General features: G+C 53.0%; 1 protein-coding gene across 1 annotated transcript; it reads right to left on the bottom strand.

Annotated features, from left to right (window-relative positions):
- Nucleotides 1–770: 770 nt before the first annotated feature.
- Nucleotides 771–16,599, bottom strand: FGF6 (fibroblast growth factor 6). Its single transcript, XM_002712836.5, has 3 exons — nucleotides 15,849–16,599; nucleotides 14,934–15,037; nucleotides 771–5,110 (listed from the first exon to the last, which is right to left on the bottom strand). Exons 1-3 carry the CDS (start codon nucleotides 16,192–16,194, stop codon nucleotides 4,934–4,936), a joined length of 627 nt encoding a protein of 208 aa, XP_002712882.1. The 5' UTR covers nucleotides 16,195–16,599; the 3' UTR covers nucleotides 771–4,933.
- Nucleotides 16,600–20,761: the final 4,162 nt, after the last annotated feature.

Raw genomic sequence — 20,761 nt, 5'->3', positions numbered from 1 at the left:
GATTCATTCAGAACCCAGCACTGTTCAACCGAAGGAGCAAGACGATCTCCCCAGGGAGGGCATGAGGAGGGGCATGGGGGGGGGGAGGCTGGAGCAGGAGCATGGCGGAGGCATCTCCTGCCACCGAGGAAGAGGAAGGGTGAAAGGAGGGAGGAAGCTCAGGAGACTGCAATCCCGGGAAGGAACTCAGCTCTGGGTCATCTTCATCCAATCTCTAAAGGAGCTCTTCTAATTTGTGGAGTCTCCCCAAGCTCAAATGTTCTGGACTCATGGCCATCCTACTGGGCAGTGCTTTTCAACGTCAGAACTGCCTGGTGCGCAAGTTGTAAGTGTGAATCCTGGGACCCACTCCATCCTCCGGGGCCCGAGTCTTGGGCAGTGAGTAATTATTTTTAAATGAAAATTTGTGGGAGGATGGGGGCTGGGTCCACCTTGTCCACTCAGGTATCCCCCAAACCTAGCCCAGTGCAGTGGTGAGGTGCTCCATAGGTCTTTCTGGATGGATGGGCGGATGAATGAGTGGATTCTACACGCACAAGAATATGTTTATTTGACTTTGACTAAGGCAGAGAGAAGAGCTGCTGCCTCCTTCAGGCTTAGGGTTGCTTCTTCTCATCTCCTGGGCCAAATCCCCCATTGATAAGATGGGTGGTTGGGCTAGGGGAGCCTCCGTAAGTGGCAGCACCATGGGTCTCTGCTTTCTTCTCTTGCCTTGCCTGCTTTGAGAGGGAGGGAGAGAATCAAGGTAAATGTCAACCACAGTCCAGAGCTTTGTTGTCAGTTTTAATAGGAGAGGAAGAGGCAAACAGTTTAGAGAAACGTATAAAAAGACCTTATCCTTTAGGGCTGGAACATGATATGGTTTGTGCATAGCACATACATATTAAAAAAATAGAAGCATCACATTTCACAAGCACACGATTGAACAGTTTCTGGGTTTCCTGTCCGCTGCTCCCAAACTTGAGGACAGCTCTGCACCGGGACCCAGCCTGAGGTTCCTAATGATGTACAGAGAGAGAAGACCGCATCAGGACACGGCTGCCTGATGCTGGAATTTCAGTAGTTCGATGAGGTATACAAACGCGGTTCTGTATTGGCTATCTGCAGGAGGGACTGGATTCGGGATCTGCCGAGGGCACTGTCACATCCTCGGGCTGTCTAGGAGGCAAGCACCAAGTGAGTACTTCTACCTGTTTTTCTGACCTCGTCCCAAGCATTCCTATCTTTGGAGTTTTTCTGGGAGCTCTCAGCTTGGGTGGTTGGCTCCTCGAAGGGGAAGAAGGGGGAGGAGCAATCTTGGAGATGCACTTTACAGGCAGAAGAGTGTCAAGTGGCACTCCCTGGTGACCCCTGACCCGCATCTTTGGGGAAATGCATAGGGATGAGAAGAGTTCTCTAGCTGTGTCCACATGCAAAAGGTAAAAAGGGCACAGAGGGTAGAAAAGACATCTGGGTATCTTGGGAGTCAGCGGTCACATCCGGGAGGTATGTTTGCACGGGTGACTGTGGGACAACACAAGCAAAGGCAAACGATGTCAGACACAAGACTGGACTCTGGGGGTCTTCCATGTCTTTCTTCCATCAAGACTTGCAGGGAGTGAGAACTCAAAGGATTTGGGGTCTCAGGACAGAAAGGGGTTCAGAGCCCACAAAGGAAGGAAGAATCCCAAACTCTCCAGGGTAGGACAGAGATGGGAAGAGAATTTCAGGAGAAACCTCAAAAGGTTAGAGAGGTTTGTACCCTGACTCAGAGGACCAGAGCAAATGTCCTCTTTCTTAAGGCAGAGAATGGCCCTGACCAAGGGCTTGGACATGTGGGTTAGGGAGGGTGTGTCGAGGTGTGAGGAGACGTGCTGGCAGAGGGGAAGGCTGGCGAGGATGATGATGAGGTATTAATTATGAAATTATACGCTGATTTCCAAGAGGGGCTCACAGATGTATGGGAAGTGAGAAGGAAGGAGGGGTGGGAGGCACGAACAAGGCATTTGGAATTCTCTCGTTTCCTCTGAGGTCCATTCATTGTCCTGAAGGTGGTGGAGACTTCGTAAGGAGCCTGGGCTCCCCTTCATTTCTGAGCTAAGCTTTTCCAGCTGAGAAGTCTCATTTGCTCTTGGGAGAAGGACGAAGGCAGCCTGCTGGCTTTTGGAACCCCAAGTTCACATGGAGCTGCCAGAAAAGATCCAGGATAGAAGAGAGGCCAACGAGCTACACAACTCTACAAACCAGGGTCTTTGCCCAGGAGTTGGGGGAGGGAGGACCCAGGCCACTCCTGGCACATCCTCAGTGGGAGGGAGGGGCTCCCTCTTCTTCCCCTGTCCATGGCAACGTGCTCTGAAACCGCTGGATTCAGTGGGACTGACAGCTGAGTGCAGGGCTTGGTGGACCTGTGGCCATGGAGGAAACAGCTTCTCATGCCTGTGCGCGGTAGTGGGAGAGAAGGGTCTGATGCACTGGCAGACTGATCTTACTCCGTTCTGGTTCTTAAGCCCACTTCTCTGGATGGGCATTGGCTTTGCTCAGCGTGAGATGCTGTCAGGCCAACGAGAAATCCCTCGAGATGATTCCCTTGCATGGGAAGGGTGCTAAGGAGTCAGTCATACATCGGCTGCATCCAGGGGTGATTTTCAAAACCCTTAACGACTAGCACAGCATGGGCCCTGATATCAGTTATTGCAGATGCCTGCTTCTCCTAACCCGTGCCTGTCGGAGATAATCACTACACAGCAGCTGAGCATCAAGCCTGTTTGAGCGTGGACATTTTATAGCTTCTCCTTCTCACCCTTGGCATGAAAAGTGGGAGTGGACATTTGGGGAAACTCCTGTTTGGGACTGGAGTTTTCTGAGCCCCTAGAGAGATGTACAGAAGGTCTAGCTGTCCAAGGCTTTGAGGGCTCTCTTTAGAAGGTCACTTCCTTTCACATCAAATTAGCTCAAAGATCGAGGTAAAAAGGAATTAGTGCTTTAGGAACCTAAAACTTTTTTTTTTTCCCTGACCAGATCGCAGTCCAATTGCCCCACCTCACCACCTTCCACTCCCAGTTCTGTTGGGAATCAATATGCACCTCAGATTGCAAGTGCCTTTGTTTCCGGTGGAGTCCATTCAAGAGACCAAGCGCACTGGGCAAGGTCCTGAAAAACAATCAGCTTTGTCCCCTGCACTTCCGTATTCCAAGCGGTCAAGGGGGGCGGGGACCAACGTTGTGCCCCTTGCGCGTGATCCAAGGTCCCGGCTCCTGCTCGTCTCCATCCAAGGCCTGACCATGTCCACACCTGATCCAGAGCTCCTGCCATCTGCTCGGTCTCCGCTCACCTTGGTTTGGCCTTTGCGTGCTCCTCACCCAGCACACGCCCTCTTTGACACCAGCAGGGTGGAGGAGGTGGCCAACATGGCGTCCCTCTCTTGGATCGCCAAGCTCCATCTTCAGCTTGGAACCCCTCAGCCCAGATCTATCTATAGATGGGTGCATCTGCAAATAGACAGGTTGAAGATGAAGGCATTTGCAACAGATGAGGGATTGTCTTGCAGGCCGGGGCCCCTGAGAGTAGCACAGGGTGTCAGGTCATTTTGTAACTCGATGGTTGACATATGCCAAAGATATTTGCACTCTGCTACGGATCTCTCTGGTTTCAGATTTAGGAACATTCCAGTGGTTCAGGAATCTGAAGGCTCCAGCAGACAACATTTATAGCCACTTGGGGAACCTCTGCTTTAAATACTCGCAAAGGACAGACGGCAAGAAGGCATTGTGCAGCGGGGAGCTGCTTCAGTTTGGCGGCTTGATTTCATGGGATTATCACTCCTCTCCTACTGTAGGGAGGAAGAGGGGGAAACGCAGGAGGTCACAGTGCCCATTCGACTGCATCCAGGCCGCAGTGTGTGTGCGACATGAGGACGAAAGGAAGTGAGAGTATCAGATGAGAACTTGGGTGAGTTTCCTGGACACAGTTGGAGAGGAATTATCATCCGTAGTCCAAGGCCTCTCTACTTCCTCCATGCCCTGCTTTGCACCCCCACCCCTCCGCCCCTCGCCAAAGAGGTTGCCATTATTAGGATCCTTGTCATCTGAGGTTAAAATAAGACCCAGTTCAAAGTGAGGAAAAGTTGTGGGCAGGCAGCCTGGCCCCTGAGTTCTCGGAGCCACACGTAGCGCTGAGTGCTCCAGGCAGAGTGGCTCTCCTCAGAACATCCAGTCCCTTCCGCCGCCTCCGGCAGCCCTTCCTCAGCCGAACCACCCCTCTCCTGCAAGAAGGGGACCCCTTCCCCGAACCCTGGCTTCCCTGACAAGGCATCAGAGGGTCCCCAGAGCCCTCTCAGGCAGGAAGTGTGGGGGTGCCTGGTCACCCTCTTTCTGGTTTGCAATGAAATCTGTTACCCTCTGCCCCTGCCCTTTGGGCACTTAGGGGACAGCTGCTGCCCGGCACCCCTGCTCAGTCGGTGGCCTCCGAGTGGAAAGGTAATGGGAAAGAGGCAGAAAGGGAGCGCACCCATCCATCCCACTGGTTTGACAAGTGACATTCTTGCAAGCCAGTTCCTGCAGCAGTGATGCCAGGAGGAAGAAACCCGATGCTTTGAAATGCCTGAGCTCTGAGGCTATCTCTATAAAGACGTATGGATCTGCATCGACACATACACACTCCCACCCTGGCCTTCTGTGCACACGGTCACGCGCTACGAGGGTCATGTCCACCTTGCTTCCTCAGGTGAGGGCAGGACACGGGATCTGCTGCCGTTCTAAGAGGTCGGCTGCAGCCCCTCCCTTGGGTGTGTGACATACCATGGGGTCCGGAGTCAGGGGGCACCAGAACCATCTCCCCGAGCTCAAGATAAAGCTGGACTCGGAAGCCACAGAGGGGCAAGGGGGATCGTTCACTTGTGCAAATTCCAACAGGAAACGATGCAGCTTTCACCCCGCGAGCCTTCTTGCCTGGGTCCTCATATCCTGGGAAGGAAGTGAGTGACGGTCATGATCGGGGACACCTTGCTGCCCCGCTTCACCCGTCCGTACTTGCTCAGCGCAATGTAGGTCCCGCGGTACAAGTCAGACTCGTAGGCGTTGTAGTTGTTGGGCAGGAGGGTTTCTCTGAACTTGCATTCCTCTTGGAAGCTGGGCTGCAAAAGAGACGGACAAAGAGCAGAGGCCCAGTTAGGAACGAGACGGGCTGCAAATGCCAGCCGAGAGGGGTGGGGAGGGCCAAGAGCCCCTTCCCCCCTCTTTGCAGGACAACCGTTGCGAGATCCACGCCGTCCTGGGTAGCCAGAATCAGCAAAGGCGGGAGCAGGAGGAGACTTCAGGACTCTTGTGGCTCCTTAGGGAGAGGGAACCAAGGGCCGGGGATGTAAGTGGATGCTTTGTGTCACATAGGGTGGGTGGAGCTGAAGCCACCTCTGCTCCTCAGATCTCCTGACGCAAAGCTCAGGGTCCATCCACGAAGCCCCATTTGGAGAAAAGTCCTAAGCAAGAATACAGTGAGCTGGTTTCTCAAGTCCACTGTGAGAGGAAGCCCAGTGGAGAAGGACTGAGACCCGGGGTTCCTGTCACTGACTTCTCCACTTCCTACTTGTGTGACCTTGGGGAGGTCCCACCCCTCTCAGCCCATTTCCGTTTCTGCAAACCGTGTCTTGCAGGAAGAGAGCTTCCTCCCTCTGTAGGGACAAGCAGGGACAGAGAGGTGAGGAGCTGCAATTTTTCTCAGGGAAAAAGAAGCTGGTTCCTGATGTCACCAGTGGTGCCAAGGAGTCCTGGGGCTCAACGAGGAATTGCCCGCTTCCATGCTAATTGGGAGGAGAAGTGTGTGGAGGCCACTTGTTCTAATGCATCTTGGACTTCCTGCCCCACACCAATGCATTCATTGTCAATGCATCACCCAAGTCCTGCTTTCTTCCTAGAAAAGTGGGCCCTTTCCTCCCTGGCCTGCTGAGACCCTGCCCTGCCCGAGTCTGTAGGGATTTCTGGGCAGCTGAGGGGCAGTCAGGAGATCTGGGATCTAGTCTTTAAAAGAAATAGCTGGGGCCGGTGCTGTGGTGTAGTAGATTAAGCCTCCCTGCCTGTGGTGCCGGCATCCCGTCTGGACACCAGTTTGAGTCCCAGCTGCTCTACTTCTGATCAGCTCCCTCCTGATGAACTGGGATAGCAGTGGAAGATGGCCAAGGTCCTTGGGCCCCTGCACCTGTGTGGGAGACCTGGAAGAAGCTCCTGGCTTCTGGCTTCAGATCGGCACAGCTCCAGCCGTTGCGGCCAATTGGGGAGTGAACCAGCAGATGGAAGACCTCTCTCTCTCTCTCTCTCTCTCTCTCTCTCTGTGTGTGTGTGTGTGTGTGTCTGTGTCTGTAACTCTACCTTTCAAATAAATAAATAATTTTTTTTAAGAAAAGAAAGAACTGAATCAGACAGAGAGAGGTGGGGCATAGTTTCCAACTGTTTGCAGCTACCGGAAGCTCTAAGAAAATCCCACTCAAGGAGGCATGTCCTGCTGCCGGAGGAATCCTCCCCGGGCGTGGCAGCCTCCCCAGGCAGCGGGGTGGACGAGAGCTTTCTGGACAGAATGGGAACGAACCCTGTGAGTAGCCCTCGCTGATCCCTCTGCACACAATCTCTCCCCAGACTCCAGGATCCCCAACCAGGGTTGTGTCTTGGTGTGCAAGTGAGGCTGAACGTGTGATGACTGAAGGAAGACAACACTGAAGCAAAGGACACGCTCACACTGGGGTCTCTCCTGGTGCAGCATGCGAGTGGCCTCCCCCCTTCCCCCCAGCAGAACATGCTGTCTCCTTTCCCATCCACAGGCTCCACCCTTATTATACACAGCGCCTTCACCTGTGTGGGTTGGCTGGCGGTGGATGTCTAAGCTTTTGCCGCCAGGCCAGCTGGCTCCTGGACGCCACACCAGGCAGTTTCCATCTTCCCTCTGCCTCTCTTGTTGTGGGTGATCAGTAAATGAATGAGCCAGGAACTGTTCTAATGGTGGGAATAGCCCAATGAAATTCCAGAAAGAGTACATTTGCATGAGGTTAGACTACTGAGGGTTACTCTTTAAGTTAGCAATGTGCACTTGGCCAAGTTCCTTATTTCCTAAGCCTCAATTCCCTCACCTATACAGTGGGAGCCATAAGAATGGTGATGTCATAGAATTGGAGCAAAAATGAATACGCACAGTGCACGGAAAACCCTGGAAACAACACCCGGCACTTAGGAAAACAAAATAAAACAAGATATTATTATCAGTGCCATTCTCACTCTCCAGCTGGATCCTGAAGTCTCGCTGTGGGCTGAGGTCTGCAGTCCTTGACTGCGTGGCTGGGAGACCAGGAGCTGGCATGCAGGGGCACGGAGACGCCACGCCAGCCCTGGCACTGGGCTAACCCCCACGGACAGGCCCCGGCCCTGGCTTCTGAACCTGCACATGGGGTGTGCAGGGACTCCAGTGAGTGAAGGCTGTTAACGGGTCAGGCTCAGGAGCAGCAGCAGGATGGAAGATCAGGCTCAATCTCAAGTGCAAACATTAACTGAGAATTAAAGCAACACTAAGTAAAGGCCTGGCTCCGATCAACCAACAGAACAGAGTCCAGACGACGCACGCCGTCTTCAGATAGATCACGGCAGACACAGATTGGGAGGAAACCATGCATGGAGCGCAAAAATGCTTGTGACCAAGTTTTAATTCTATCTTGTAATGAAAAGTTTGAAATATCCTCATATGTGAGCATAAAATAAAAACAAATCTGAAATTAATATAAAGCAGCATTTCAACTCACCGGAGAAAACAAGGTGTTAGAACAACTGGATAATTTTTTTTTTTTTTTTTGACAGGCAGAGTTAGACAGTGAGAGAGAGAGACAGAGAGAAAAGTCTTCCTTCTGTTGGTTCACCCACCCCCTGCAATGGCCGCTATGGCCGGCGCTGCACCGATCCGAAGCCAGGAGCCAGGTGCTTCTCCTGGTCTCCCATGCGGGTGCAGGGCCCAAGCACTTGGGCCATCCTCCACTGCACTCCCGGGCCACAGCAGAGAGCTGGACTGGAAGAGGGGCAACCGGGACAGAATCCAGCGCCCTGAATGGGACTAGAACCCAGGGTGCCAGCGCCACAGGCAGAGGATTAGCCTAGTGAGCCACAATGCCAGCCGATAATATCTTTTAATAATAAAGTATGAGTTATGACTTCATTCTTTAAATCAAAATATGCTCCAAAAGAAGCAAAGATTTAAATGTAAAAAAGAGAACCAAGAAAATCCAGAAAAAAAATTTTTTTTTAAATCTTGGAATCATGAAGATCTTTCTAAGCAGAACACACAAAAAATCGGTAGTTATGAAAAAACTCATAAATTTGACTTCTACTTGAAAAATATTAGCTTAAACCAAATGAAAATATAAATGGTGAACTGGATAAAAAATTTACAATATACGTAGGTTAAAGAGCCCATTGTTATTCAGAATCCTTAACTTGCTGGAAAGTTAATGGCATTTATAAGTGAATATCATCAGAAAAGGAGATATAGGTGGCATACAAATGTAAGAAAATATGCCTAATAGGAAAAATATAAATCTTATATATTAAAATATAAATTGCCCTATATATTAAAATATAAATATATATAAATATATATACATGAGGTTACATTTGCAATAGTCAGATTGCAGACAGAAAAGCACTTCTTGTCAAACTTTTGTTGATGAAGGCAGAGAGATTAGGAATTCTCATTTAATGTCTTTTGGGGTATGTGTATTCTTATAACCCCTATAAAGAACCATTTGACCATTAAAAAAAAAAAAAAAGAACCACCTACCAGAAAAACAATGAATATAGCAACTGGTCATCAATCTCACTTGTAACAATTGGTCCTCCTAGGGGCTGGCGCTGCGGCCTAGCTGGTAAAGCTGCCACCTGCAATGCCGGTATCCCAAATGGACGCTGGTTCGAGACCTGGCTGCTCCACTTCTGATCCAGCTCTCTGCTATTGCCTGGGAAAGCAGTAGAAGATGGCCCAGGTCCTTGGGCCCCTGCACCCACGTGCGAGACCCGGAAGAAGCTCTTGGCTCCTGGCTTTGGATTGGCTCAGCTCTTGACTGTTGTGGCCATTTGGGGAGTGAACCATTGGATAGAAGACCTCTCTCTCTTTCTTTCTCTCTCTCTCTCTCTCTGCATAACTCTTTCAAATAAAATAAATAAAAATCTTCAAAGAAATAAAAAGAATTGGTCTTCCTGGCCCCCCACCCCACCCCCAGGCACACAGAAGTTACTGAAGCGTCGTTCGTTTCCAATAGTAACAGCTGGAAAGCGAGGAGGAGTCGTGAGAAGGGCAGTGCAGTACAGGAAGCCGTGAGAAACACAGATCTCTATTGTCTGCGCACGTGAAATGGCCCCAAAGACACAAAGCTCAGTGAAGAAGAGAGGGCTAAGTGGTGTGTGTAGCACACTCCTGTTGGTGTGATTTTTAAACAACGTCCTGGTGTGTGCACACACACACACAGGTTATCCCTGGAATAAGGAATAAGCAACAGGAGCTGCCTTGCGGGAAGAACTCGGTGACTTCAAGACACATGTAGGGGCAGCCCGAAATTTCCGTAGAATAATCATCTGTGTCTTCTATTCTTAAACTGTTCAGGGGTTACCTGTTACCTACTGCCGGGAAATGGAGTGAGAGAGCATCCTTAGCACACTGGTGGTCTCTGCTTGCATGGCCCCTCCGCAGGCCTGCCAGCCCCCTTGTTCTAACTTTACGCCCCCCGCCCAGACAGTTTCCAGGAGCATTTATTTATTTCTGACCTGGACCGTGGTTAAGGGAGAGGTTCCGGGTGTTGTTTGCAAACCCAAGAGAAGAAATCAAATCTTGGGGCAGAGGGTGTGGGGCATTACCAACCTCAGGGGCGAGGGTGGGAGGGAGACGAAGTCCACTTGAGAAGCCCTCTGCTTCCCTTGCGGGCTCCTTTCAGCTTCCCGCCACCCACGGATGGGGTCCAGTGGCGCCATAGCTGGGACATGTCCCCCAGGGGTTTGTGCGCTGGCAGCCTGGTCCTCAGGGTGGCAGTATTTGGAGGCAGCATGGAATCTTCCAGAAGCATTCAGGTCCCTGAGGGTGCTGTCCCCGGATGGAACTGCTGTCACTTTTGTGGGATCCCAGCTAGCTCTCACGAGGGGGTTGCTACAAAAAAAGCAGGCCTGGTCTCTGCTGTCCCTGGCTTTTGTTTCTGCATGCAATCTCTGCCCTGTGCATGCACTCCTGCCTCTGTGACGTCATCTGGCTCGAGGCTGCCTTTGCCAGCACAGAGCAGAAGCCAGCCCCATGCTCTTGAATCTGCAGAACTGTGAGAGAATAAACCCCTTTTCTTTATAAAGTACCCAGTCTCCGGTATTTCCTTATAGTAACAGACAACAGACTAGCACGGTTGCTAGGAGGCCCATGGCACGCTGGGGAGCACCACATTTCCCCTGAACACAGCCCAAATGCTCCAGGCTGGCAGGATTTTTCCCACTGGCCAGCGTGATGCTCCAGACCCAGCGCCTACTCCTCTCCATCAAATCCCTGAGCTGGGAGTTCTCATGGCTCAGGAATGTTGGCTCCTCAGCTCTGGTGAGAAAAGCACTCGAGCCAAGCGAATGCTGTGTTAATAAAAGCAGCTACCGTATATTATTACTTGAACAAATGAAAGTAATTCCACTGGGTCACATTTCCCGGGTCTGCCACGCTTGAGCCGCAGCGTGACAATGTCTGAAATTCCATGTGGGTCCAACCAGACTTATGTGGGACCAAACTCCACTCAAAAGAAATGCGTTCAGAGGGGCACAGACAGCCAAGGGTGGCTCAGGGTGCAAGGCTGCTGGCAGAAATGCCCAGAAAGCCCGAGACGACAGACACCCATCCTCTTGTCTTTAGACTGAGCTGAGTCATGGGGACTGATGGAGGTCTAGTTCCTTCTCCCAAGATCTTCACTCTGTGGCTCCTTTGGCCACTTGCCCCTGCTACTCCTGGCTGTGTGTGTGCGGTGGGGGTGGTGCACAGGGTCCTGGAATAGAGTGCAGAGGAAGGAGGTGACAAGGAGGAAAGAAGAGAGAAGAAAAGCAGCACTTCCTGCTAGGACTCTCCCTTCTGCAGCCCTTACCTGCCTCTTTTTCTGTGTAACAGACACGCAGGAAAGTCTCCCAGCTCTGAGAACGCCTGCAGGCTTGCAAGTCTTTTTCCTAACACCCGATTGCACAGTCAGCTAGGTACGATTGGGAAAGTTCTCAGCAGCTAGGTCGGCCTTTCGACTTTTTGTAGCAGGCAGAGATCTGCGTGCAGGGCCTCAAGCCCCTTGTTACTGCAAGCACGCATGGCCCCTTGCACTTCCCCAGGGTGGGGGGGCCTCTGTGTCTTTCCCCAGAGACCGCTGCTCTCTGCTAGATAAGAAGGCAGCTCACAGAGCAGAGAAAGATTCAGTTCTCTGCTCCACAGGCGAATGCTCTAGACATGGAGGCCTCTGCAGATGAAACCAATTGTGTACTTTCTTTTTTTTTTCTTTTTTTTTTTTTTTTTTTGACAGGCAGAGTGGACAGTGAGAGAGAGAGACAGAGAGAAAGGCCTTCCTTTGCCATTGGTTCACCCTCCAATGGCCGCCGCGGCCGGCGCACCGCGCTGATCCGATGGCAGGAGCCAGGAGCCAGGTGCTTTTCCTGGTCTCCCATGGGGTGCAGGGCCCAAGCACCTGGGCCATCCTCCACTGCACTCCCTGGCCACAGCAGAGAGCTGGCCTGGAAGAGGGGCAACCGGGACAGAATCCGGCGCCCCGACCGGGACTAGAACCCGGTGTGCCAGCGCTGCTAGGCGGAGGATTAGCCTAGTGAGCCGCAGCGCCGGCCCCAATTGTCTACTTTCATCTTATCATAGGACTGCCCGTGATCACCTGCCGTCATGGCCCCAACACTAATATCATTTAAAAGTGTGACTGAGTCCCAGATCATTTTGTCAGTAGGCATCAATATTTTCCATACTGGTATTTTTCTCAAACCAAGAATTCTAGCAAAACTGCCAGCAGGTGGAGGAGACCCCTGAAGTGTTGCTTTCCTAGTTTTCAAGGGGAACAAGGGGGTTGCAATTCCCTGATTTCAACCTCCATCTACACCCGAGCGGGCAGAATCCGGGACTCAAGAAGTTATTATTCTTGGTCCTCTGCTCCCAAGGCGGTGACCAAAGGCCTTTGTAGAGGAAATTGTTTTGTGCTATGTCAAATGCTCCTGTGGGGCAGGCCTGCACGCAGCTGGGGCTGGATGGGAGACCCCGGACACCAGTGTCCCCATCTGCAAGAGGAGGCTAAAGACCAAATGCACCTGCCAGAGGCGCCCTGAACCAATGCCTGGAAAGCACTCTGCAGGGAGCTCCACAAACAAGAGGTGCTCGGCACTTGCCTGGCCTCAGGAGGGAGCTAAGCTGCCCAGAGACGTGGGAGGCCACTTCCTCTGGGTGGGTTTCCTCGTCCCTCCCTCTCTGACCACGAATAGCCGCCAGGTCTCCTCACCCCCACCCGCGCCCCGCACACTTCCCCTCCTCCCCGTGAGAAAGCCCACTTAGCGGCAGCAGCAGCTGAGCTGCCAGGAGATGAGGCAGCTCAGGGGGCTTACAGAGAAATGGTGTGAATGAAATCATCACCCGGCGGGAGTCTTCCTGGCTCCGGGATCAGCTGGCAATTGTTTTTTTAGACTGCGATAATGGGACGGGCCTCTGAGGGCCCCAGCAAGGGCAGGGCGGGGAGTGGGGGTAGGAGGGGTGGGCTTGGGCAGGGGCACCTGGTCCTCAGCCACACCAGGTGCCCCAGTTTGGGCCACAGCTGCCCAGCCCTGCTCTCTGCACCCAGGACTGCCCAGCCCTGGGGTCGGGGAGCAGGATCTCCCAACTAGCAGAAGACACTCTGTAGCCAAATGCTGTGTGGGAGGGAGGGGAAGGAGGGTGCGGGTGGGAAGGGGGCTTCTTTTTGGAAAAGCCCTCCCCCTCCTCCTCTCCCTCCCCCTGTTTCTCCTGGACTCTGTCCATTTAAGGAGCCCTGAACTCATCTGCCCACTTGACCCTGCTAGCATCAGCCCAGCAACACAGCAGAGCGCCAGGCCCGTGTCTGGTGGGCGTCCACGCAGCTCACACTCCAAGGATGGCTCCTTTCCTCTTTGCTGTTCTGCTTTTTGCCCTCTGGTTGCTTTCTCTACCCATTAAACCTCGCATTGGAGAAGAGGTTATGTAATTGTGTTTCCCTCCGAGAAATGTCTCTGCTACAAGCCCACTGAATGGAGTCCTGTAGGCAAAAACCAAGTTCTCAGCCCACCAGTTATGGGCAATTCCTGGCGCTGCACAGGCGGCTGAGAAGGGGCCCTGTGGAAGGAGTCACTGCCAAGAGGGTGGTCCCTGCACCCCCAAAGCCTGGGCTGGACCCTGCTGCTTCCTGACCATCTCATCGCCTTTCCAGAGTGGTCAAAAGGGTGTCTGAGAACTCCAAGTGACAGGCTAGGTTTCATCTCTGGGCAGGTGTACCACGGAGGCAGGTGTACCCCGGGGGCGAGATGATTCCTTGCCCCCCAGAAGTCCTGTTTCCAGGTGGTCCCCAAGCCTGCCTGTGTCCCAAAACACAAGAGACATTTAAAAACAAAAGTGACACTTGGGGCCAGCATTATAGCATAGCTGGTAAAGCTGCCGCCTGCAGTGCCGGTATCCCATATGGGAGCTGGTTCGAATCCTGGCTGTTGCACTTGAGATTCAGCTCCTTGCTAATGGCCTGGGAAAGCAGCAGAAGATGGCCCAAGTGCTCAGGCCCCTGCACACACATGGGAGACTTGGGCTCCTGACCTTAGCCTGGCCCAGCCTAGCTGCTGGGGCCATTTGGGCAGTGAACCAGCAGGTGGGAGCTCTCTCTCTCTGTCTGTTTCTCTGTCTCTCCCTCCCCCTACCCACCCTTAACTCTGCATTTCAAGTGAATAAAATAAATGTTTAGAGAAAAAAAGCAGACATTTCTAAACTAATCCCAGCCCTACTGAGTCAGGGTATCTGAGGAAGGTCCCGGGATACCTGTACTTCCACAGATTACCAAAGTGATATGGATGCAGACTGTCCACAGAACTGCATGGCAGGTCCACTGACTTTCCTCCATACTACATATTCATGCAAATCAACCAGAGATGCTAGCCCTAGGATGACGGGCCACCTGGTCAACCATTCACACGTTTCTTGACCCTCCTCTGTTGAGATCAGTGCCTGGAGCCCGACACCCATCCCAGAACTATTTGTTCAGTCCCCGATTGTCAGTTTGCCCTCCACGCCCTTCCCATAAATAACTCTGCTTGGTATTCCTTGAGGATTGTTCTGGGGCTGTCCTTTTTAGCCTCCTTATTTCTGTACTCACAGATTCTTCAGCTTTGCAGGGATGTCTTCCCAGCCCATGTTTCTGGAATACGCCAAATCTCAGACTGCAGAACCCTGGGCATGAGTGGCTCAGAAGCCAGAGGCTTTGGCAAATGTGTATGGTGGGTGGCTACGTGAACCCAGGGGCCAGTGTGTGCCTTCCTGGGTGTGACCCAGGTGGTGCAGGGACAGCTGGACCGGGGCTGCCCAGAGAGCCCGACAGGGAGGTGCATCAGGGGACTTCCGAGCTCAGCACGTATGGAGGTGCAGGGAACCAGCCCCACCTGTGCCCCGGGGAACAGCCTCACACCAGCACCAAGGCTTCCCTGCAACCCAGAGCTCCCTGAGCTGTGCTTTCTGATTCATTGCAGAGGCCCTGGCATGTGGGGTCAGAAAAATCACGGCCCAAGGCCAAGGCTGACCAGATGGAAGCTTCAAGGCTCAGGCTCCTTGCACGGCTCCTGCTTTCCTCATCTGAGATAACGATTCCCTCCTCAACTTGGGATTCTGTGTTCTTTTCTTCAATGGGGCAAGGCCAGGCCTCCCCTACGCTGGCGCATCCCCCTGCCCGGTGAACTCACCGTCGTGTACAGTCTTCCTTTACTATTCATGGCAATGAAGAGGGCGCTTTTCACTCCAAAGAGACTCACCACGCCTCGCTCCACTGTGGAAATTTCCAGCAGGCCTGACAAAGAGATGGGGAGCACGTTACCCGGGGCGTGTGCGGATCAGCCTGCCAGGAGCGACTACGTCCGCCCCCCTTGCTCCTAGAAAGTCAGACGCTCGCCACCTGTGTCCTCCATCCCTCTAGCTTTAGGAATCCTGGGTGCGAGTCCTGCCACGACACCGTTACAGGTTCAGTTCTGCAGGGAGAAGCTCTGCACACCCCTCTGCGTCTAGTTGAGGTGGGTTTTAAATCTGAGATTTCCCTGCCGTAATCAGGCAGGTCCTTGTTGTGGGCAAAACCACACATTTCCTGTTTATTATCATTATCATTTAACGTCCAGCTCACATGCATCAACCAATCTCGCCCCCTCTAAGCTCACAAACACTGGCGAGGGTCCTGCAGCCCCCATGCTCCCCCCCGGGGTAGGAGACCATCCATGCAGCAACCTCTCGACTTCAAATTAAAGACCTGGGGACCGAGCAAGCAGGCTGAAAGAAAACGAAGGGTGTGCTTCAGCCAGAAACTTTGCAGCTTGCCTTTCCTTCTCCTGAGTAAAAATAAGCCGGTGTCTAATTTGGTCCAAGGGTCCAGATTCATCCTCCCCACCCCAGCTTGCGGCATCCACAGCTGATGGTTCTTACCAGGACTCCGATGGACCCCACAGGACACCTGGATACTTGGGCCCGACCCCATGTAATCTGCGTCCAGGCAGAATCAGAAGGAGCCATTCGAGGGGTAACATCCCCCCCACCACAGCAAGGCCCCCAGGTCTGTCGGCCGTGCTCCAGCCTGAGCCCCCCGCGTCCCCGTGGGCTGCAAGGGCACTCACTGTAGGGACTCTCCTCGTGGACTCCACTGACCCGGCCGTCGGGAGGCACCTGGAGGTGAAAGCCGATGCCCACGTTGCAGTAGAGCCTCCGCTGCCGCTTGATGCCCACCAGATAGCCACTCTCCCAATTCACCCCGGCGATCTCTCCGGCCAGCCCAGCGCGGGACCTGGACAGCAGGGCGCCCCAGCCTCTGGAGGCCAGCAGCGTGCTGTTGGCGCGAGTGCCGGCCGGCGAGGGCACCACCATACCCACTAGGACGCCGAGGAAGACGAGAGCCCGCAGCGTGCCCTGAGGCCGTCCTGCTCCCCGGGACATAGTGATGAACAGCCTCTGTCCCCGCGCCATCCACCTTGCCTCTCAGGCACGTGGTCAGAATTAATGGCCCTAAAAATACCCCCCTTCTTGTTTTTCTCCCCTCAGCATGGCGGCAGGGGCTTATTTTTGGAAGGCAGATGAAGGCTGCTGACACGAAACCAAAGCCTGCTCCGGGCACTCGGGCTGAGAGCCTCGGGACCGGAGCTGAGCCGCGGCCGGTAGGGACCATGGCTTGGGGACGCTCTCTAGGTGGCCTGCTTGTTGTGTCCCGAGCTGATTATATTGGATTTGATCTATCTTTATAGCTCGGCAGCCCGGCCCTCCCCTGCACCCATCAGCACCCTGACGCCAGCCGGCCCAGGTCCCTTGCCCAGCCCTGTAACATTAACCTGCCCCTGGGCCTGGCTGCCTCCCCAGACCCCCATCGCCCTCCCCACTCCCCAGGGATTCTGGGAGCCACTGTCATTCCAACTATGAGGCAGGAATGAGGTTAGCAGGGAGCATCTCTGTGGGGGGAGGGGCAGCTGGCTGGGGGCCCAGGGGGAAGAGGGAGGCGAGAGGCCACCCAGGACCCAAATTGGGCAAGAGTTCTTGGGCTGGCAGTGCCAACTTCCTTATTTAGAGGGCAAACGGTAAAGACAGGGATGAGAGAAGGCGTGGAGGCAGACGGTGACAGTAGCCTACAAGTGTCTGGGAGACTTTTCATGGAAAGAGCTCGTGGTGAGGAGGGAGCTGAGAACGCAAGCCCTTTTGCAGGAGGGCATGGAGATTCTGGTTGGGGGCCGCTCTGAGGCGTCTTCGGGTTACGGAGGGCGGGAAGGCTGGGCCCAGTCCACCTGCTCACCATCCTGGTTAAGGCAGTCACCCCACAGGGGGGATGTTGTATCTGGACTTGAATAGCTCACTGATAACTCCCCTACCTGCGCTCCTCCTTGGGCTGTGCCCTGTGTTATTCCCATCATACAAGGGAGGAGGCTAGGGCTTAGGGATGGTGAGTGTCTTGCCCACGTTACCACAGCTTGCACACAGCCAGGTCGGAAATTGGAGGTATGTGCGTGATCATCCCTAGAATCAGCGTGTCGATTTCCGGGCTGCTCCGCCGAGTGGGTTTAGCTCACTCCATCCAGGAGTACATCGTGGGATTATTTCAGTAGCACAAAATGACGCGTTTCTTTAAAGATCCTTCCCAGAGACCTTTGACGTGCCTGGTATTTTCTGCATATGCCAGGCTGATATTACAGACAGAAAGTAGCAAAAACACTGCAGCTAACAAGTTTTGCCTACACTCAATTTTCTTCTCCCGTATTGCTTTTAAATAGATTACATGTCTAACTGATGCAACAAATCCCTTTTTCAAAAAGCTACCAAAAAAGCCTCATCTACCAATTGCTATGCAAATGTAAGAAAGAAGGAATTATGTTTCTGAAGGCAAAATGATTCTTTTAAAGGATTAATTTATTTATTTGAAAGGCAGGGTTACAGAGGGAGGGAGCAAGAGAGAGACAGAGAGATGGATCTTCCGTACACTGGTTCATCCCCCAAATGGCTGCAATAACTGTGGCTGGGTTGGGCAGAAGCCAGGAGCCCAGAACTCCATCCTGGTCTCCCATGTGAGTGTCAGGGGCTCAAGCACTTGGGTCATCATCTACTGCCTTCCAGGCACATTAGCAGGGTCCTGGATGGGAAGTAGAGCAGCCAGGACTTGAACCGGCACTCGTAGGGGATACCAGCATTGTAGACTGGAGTTTAATGCACTGCACACAACACGGGCCCCATGAAAGTGAAATAACTTAACAAGGGCCACGCAGGAAATGAACTCTAGCTTAAAATCTAGGCTTCTTCCCTTACACCTGAGGTCTTCATCAGCACTGATGGGGAGGGCTGTGTGGGTGGCGGCAGGGGCAGTAGACACGGGTTTGAGCACAGTGTGCGGGCAGGAGCTGACCCAGCTGACAGACTTCACCTGCGTGCCACACCCACACTGCAGGCAGCCTGGGAAAGCCATGGGCGAGTCCCTAGCTCCCTTCTGAGCCTGAAGCTCCTGCCGTGCCTGGGTCCCTGCCTCTGGTCTGTGGCTTTCACCTTCCTCCTGCCCATCAGTCTCGCTCATTTGGACTGATGCTTTGGCTTGAATCTCTGTCACACTGTATATGTCAGTCTCGCCTATGCGTGCTCTCCTTGAACCCTTGAAGGCAGGGCATGGCATTGCCCTCCGCTGGGAAACAGAGTTGGGGAGACAACCGGGCTTCATTGCTTGCTGGTACCCTCACCCAGGGCCCTGCCCAGCCTCCCAACCATCCTAGTTCTGTCACCTCCATTGCCACCACGTCCCCGCCACAAGGAGAGACTGGAGACTTGCGGGCACAGGTGAGGCCTTATTGCTGGGAAATCATTACACACATACACACACACACATAAACACACAAGAGGATTTGGAAGCATCTTTCTGCAGAGTGGGTGGGCCAAGGATAATCCAAAGACAACATGGTCAAGGAAAAGGACTTTCCTTTGGCTTTCTGGCTTGCTTTTGTATATTTAAGATTCGTGTGTACAACAGCAATGGGCACACTTTTTTAGCGGTGTTTGGTTTGGCATCTTGTGTTAACTCTCTGTGTTCTACTGACGTCAGGAAGAGGCAATCCTGAAGGACTATGGATGTAAGGAGAAACTAGCCAGGTATTGACACTGACCTTGGATAACTGCAGCTGGGCTTTTCAGGAGAGGTCAGACCCTGGGGTGTTTCCCGTAACCATCCTTTGGAATCAGCCCTGGAAGAATTACACCGTAACAGGGTCCACGCTGCACATCAGTGAGAATGGTAAGTCTCCACCTCACTCAGATCCCTCTCTGTCACAGGGAGTGTGGGTGATGCCTTATAAAACCCTGGGCTGTGCATGGTGGCACCTGGACTTCAATCTCGGCTCCACCATTTCTTAGCTGTGTGGCTCTGGGCAAGGTCTGAACCTCTCTGGGCTTCATTGTTTGATTTCCTCTGCAAAATAAGATCAGTCCGTCGTGAGGTTGTTATAGGCGATTAGTGATAATGTATGCCCAGGGCCAGCGGAGCGCACAACCCGTTCTCTGAAATACACTGGAACTCTGTCACCGCAAGCAGCAAGGACCAGCTCTCATCCCGAGAGTGGGAGGGGCACGTGGGCCTGCAGGTCTTAGCTGCCGTCCAGCACAGCATATGTTGTGATGGCTGTTAACATATGCACGAGCAGGCAGCCCAGATTCCTAAAATATTCTGAAAACCAGTAATAGCCTCGGTGTCGTCCCCTGTTAAATATAAAACTTAAGTAATTCATTCTATTAAAAAGCCTGGGTCTTATTTTTATCAGGTGATGCGATGAGGCCCTGTTCTAAATGCGCCTCTGTACCTGTCTCCATGGCAACCCCACTGTGCTCGTATATCCATAGATTTCTCCTGGAGACTAATTAAGTTGACAACTGCTAGGGCTTCTTGGTTTACCAGATTTGCACTTGACCCTTCTCTTGGGGCTTAGGGACCCCTATGGATGTGAAGTGATAAAGAAAAGAGTAACAGGTGGAAGAGGCCTCCTCGTGGACCCCTCTTTCAAATAGTTGTCCAGCAGCCTTTGGGGGTTGTCAATCATTCTCGCTGGATGAGCCAAGATTTAGTGGAGGTGAATGGGAAAACACATTAATGTCTGTCTCCCTCCCGCACAGGGCACCGTGAAGGATACATCAGTCCACTTGGGTGGCTTAGCTGCACCCACCTTTCTTATCAGCTGCACGGCAGAACATCTCTGATACCAACAGGCAGGCTACCCTCTATGACTCCTATTTATTGCATAATAAAGTTTAAACACCTCTGGAGTGACCCAAGGGGCAGGTGCACGAAGAGACATAAACGTGTAGATTGGGGAGAACTGCGCTCACTGGGCATTTCTTCCATTAGGTTTTGAGAAAGTGAGGATTGCCTTCCTCTGTGGATATTTGGAGAACAGAGAAAACTCCAAGGTAGCAAGTAAGGTTGCTGCTTGTGCTGGGTGTCATCATATCCCTGGTGTCAAAGCCTGTCCTTGACCACTCTGACACAGGGTCCTCGATGCCTCCCTCTGTCCCCTCCCCTGGTCTTGTGTGCACAGGCACCTCCATACCCCTGTTTCATGGTGGAGGTTGCTCACGGGACTTCATCGGTATGGGATGGACGAAGGGCAGAGGTGAGTGGCTAAGAAGAGTCCCTGCCCCAGACCTGAGCAAAGACAGGCATGGAAAGCTCATGAAACTTGCTGCAAAAGGGAGAATTCAAGGGGGGAGAATCCGGTCACATCGACCATCCCCTGCAGGGCTGAGTCGGCTGTTGCCTTGCTCACTGTTCTGAGCAGGAGCCTACACGAGCTTTGTTCTTCCTAAGGCCGGCAAGTGGGGCTGGGGGTCTGTGGGCCCCTCAGATGTAGGTACAGTGTCTGTCACAAGCAGGCTGCCTGCTGTGGCTGCAAAGCCCGTCTCCAGACTGGCCAGCATCTCCCCCACTAATAGCTTCTAGTGCCGCATGTGTGACCTTGTGGTTTTAAATCATGCCTTCAGGGTGGGTGCAATCTTCTACCCAGAGCTGGCAGAGGAGGGGGCT

The sequence above is a fragment of the Oryctolagus cuniculus genome, chromosome 9 (assembly GCF_964237555.1).
Source record: "Oryctolagus cuniculus chromosome 9, mOryCun1.1, whole genome shotgun sequence".
Lineage (NCBI taxonomy): Eukaryota > Metazoa > Chordata > Mammalia > Lagomorpha > Leporidae > Oryctolagus > Oryctolagus cuniculus.
This window is presented reverse-complemented; position numbering and strand designations above follow the sequence as displayed.

Bases quoted from the DNA above. Each gene is read 5' to 3' on its own strand.
- FGF6 (XM_002712836.5), bottom strand. From the start codon at position 16,194: ATGGCGCGGGGACAGAGGCTGTTCATCACTATGTCCCGGGGAGCAGGA. The intron at 15,038-15,848 runs GTGAGTGCCCTT...TCTCTTTGTCAG, and splicing joins CCACGAGGAGAGTCCCTACA to GCCTGCTGGAAATTTCCACA. The intron at 5,111-14,933 runs GTGAGTTCACCG...TCTCTTTTGCAG, and splicing joins AAGGAAGACTGTACACGACG to CCCAGCTTCCAAGAGGAATG.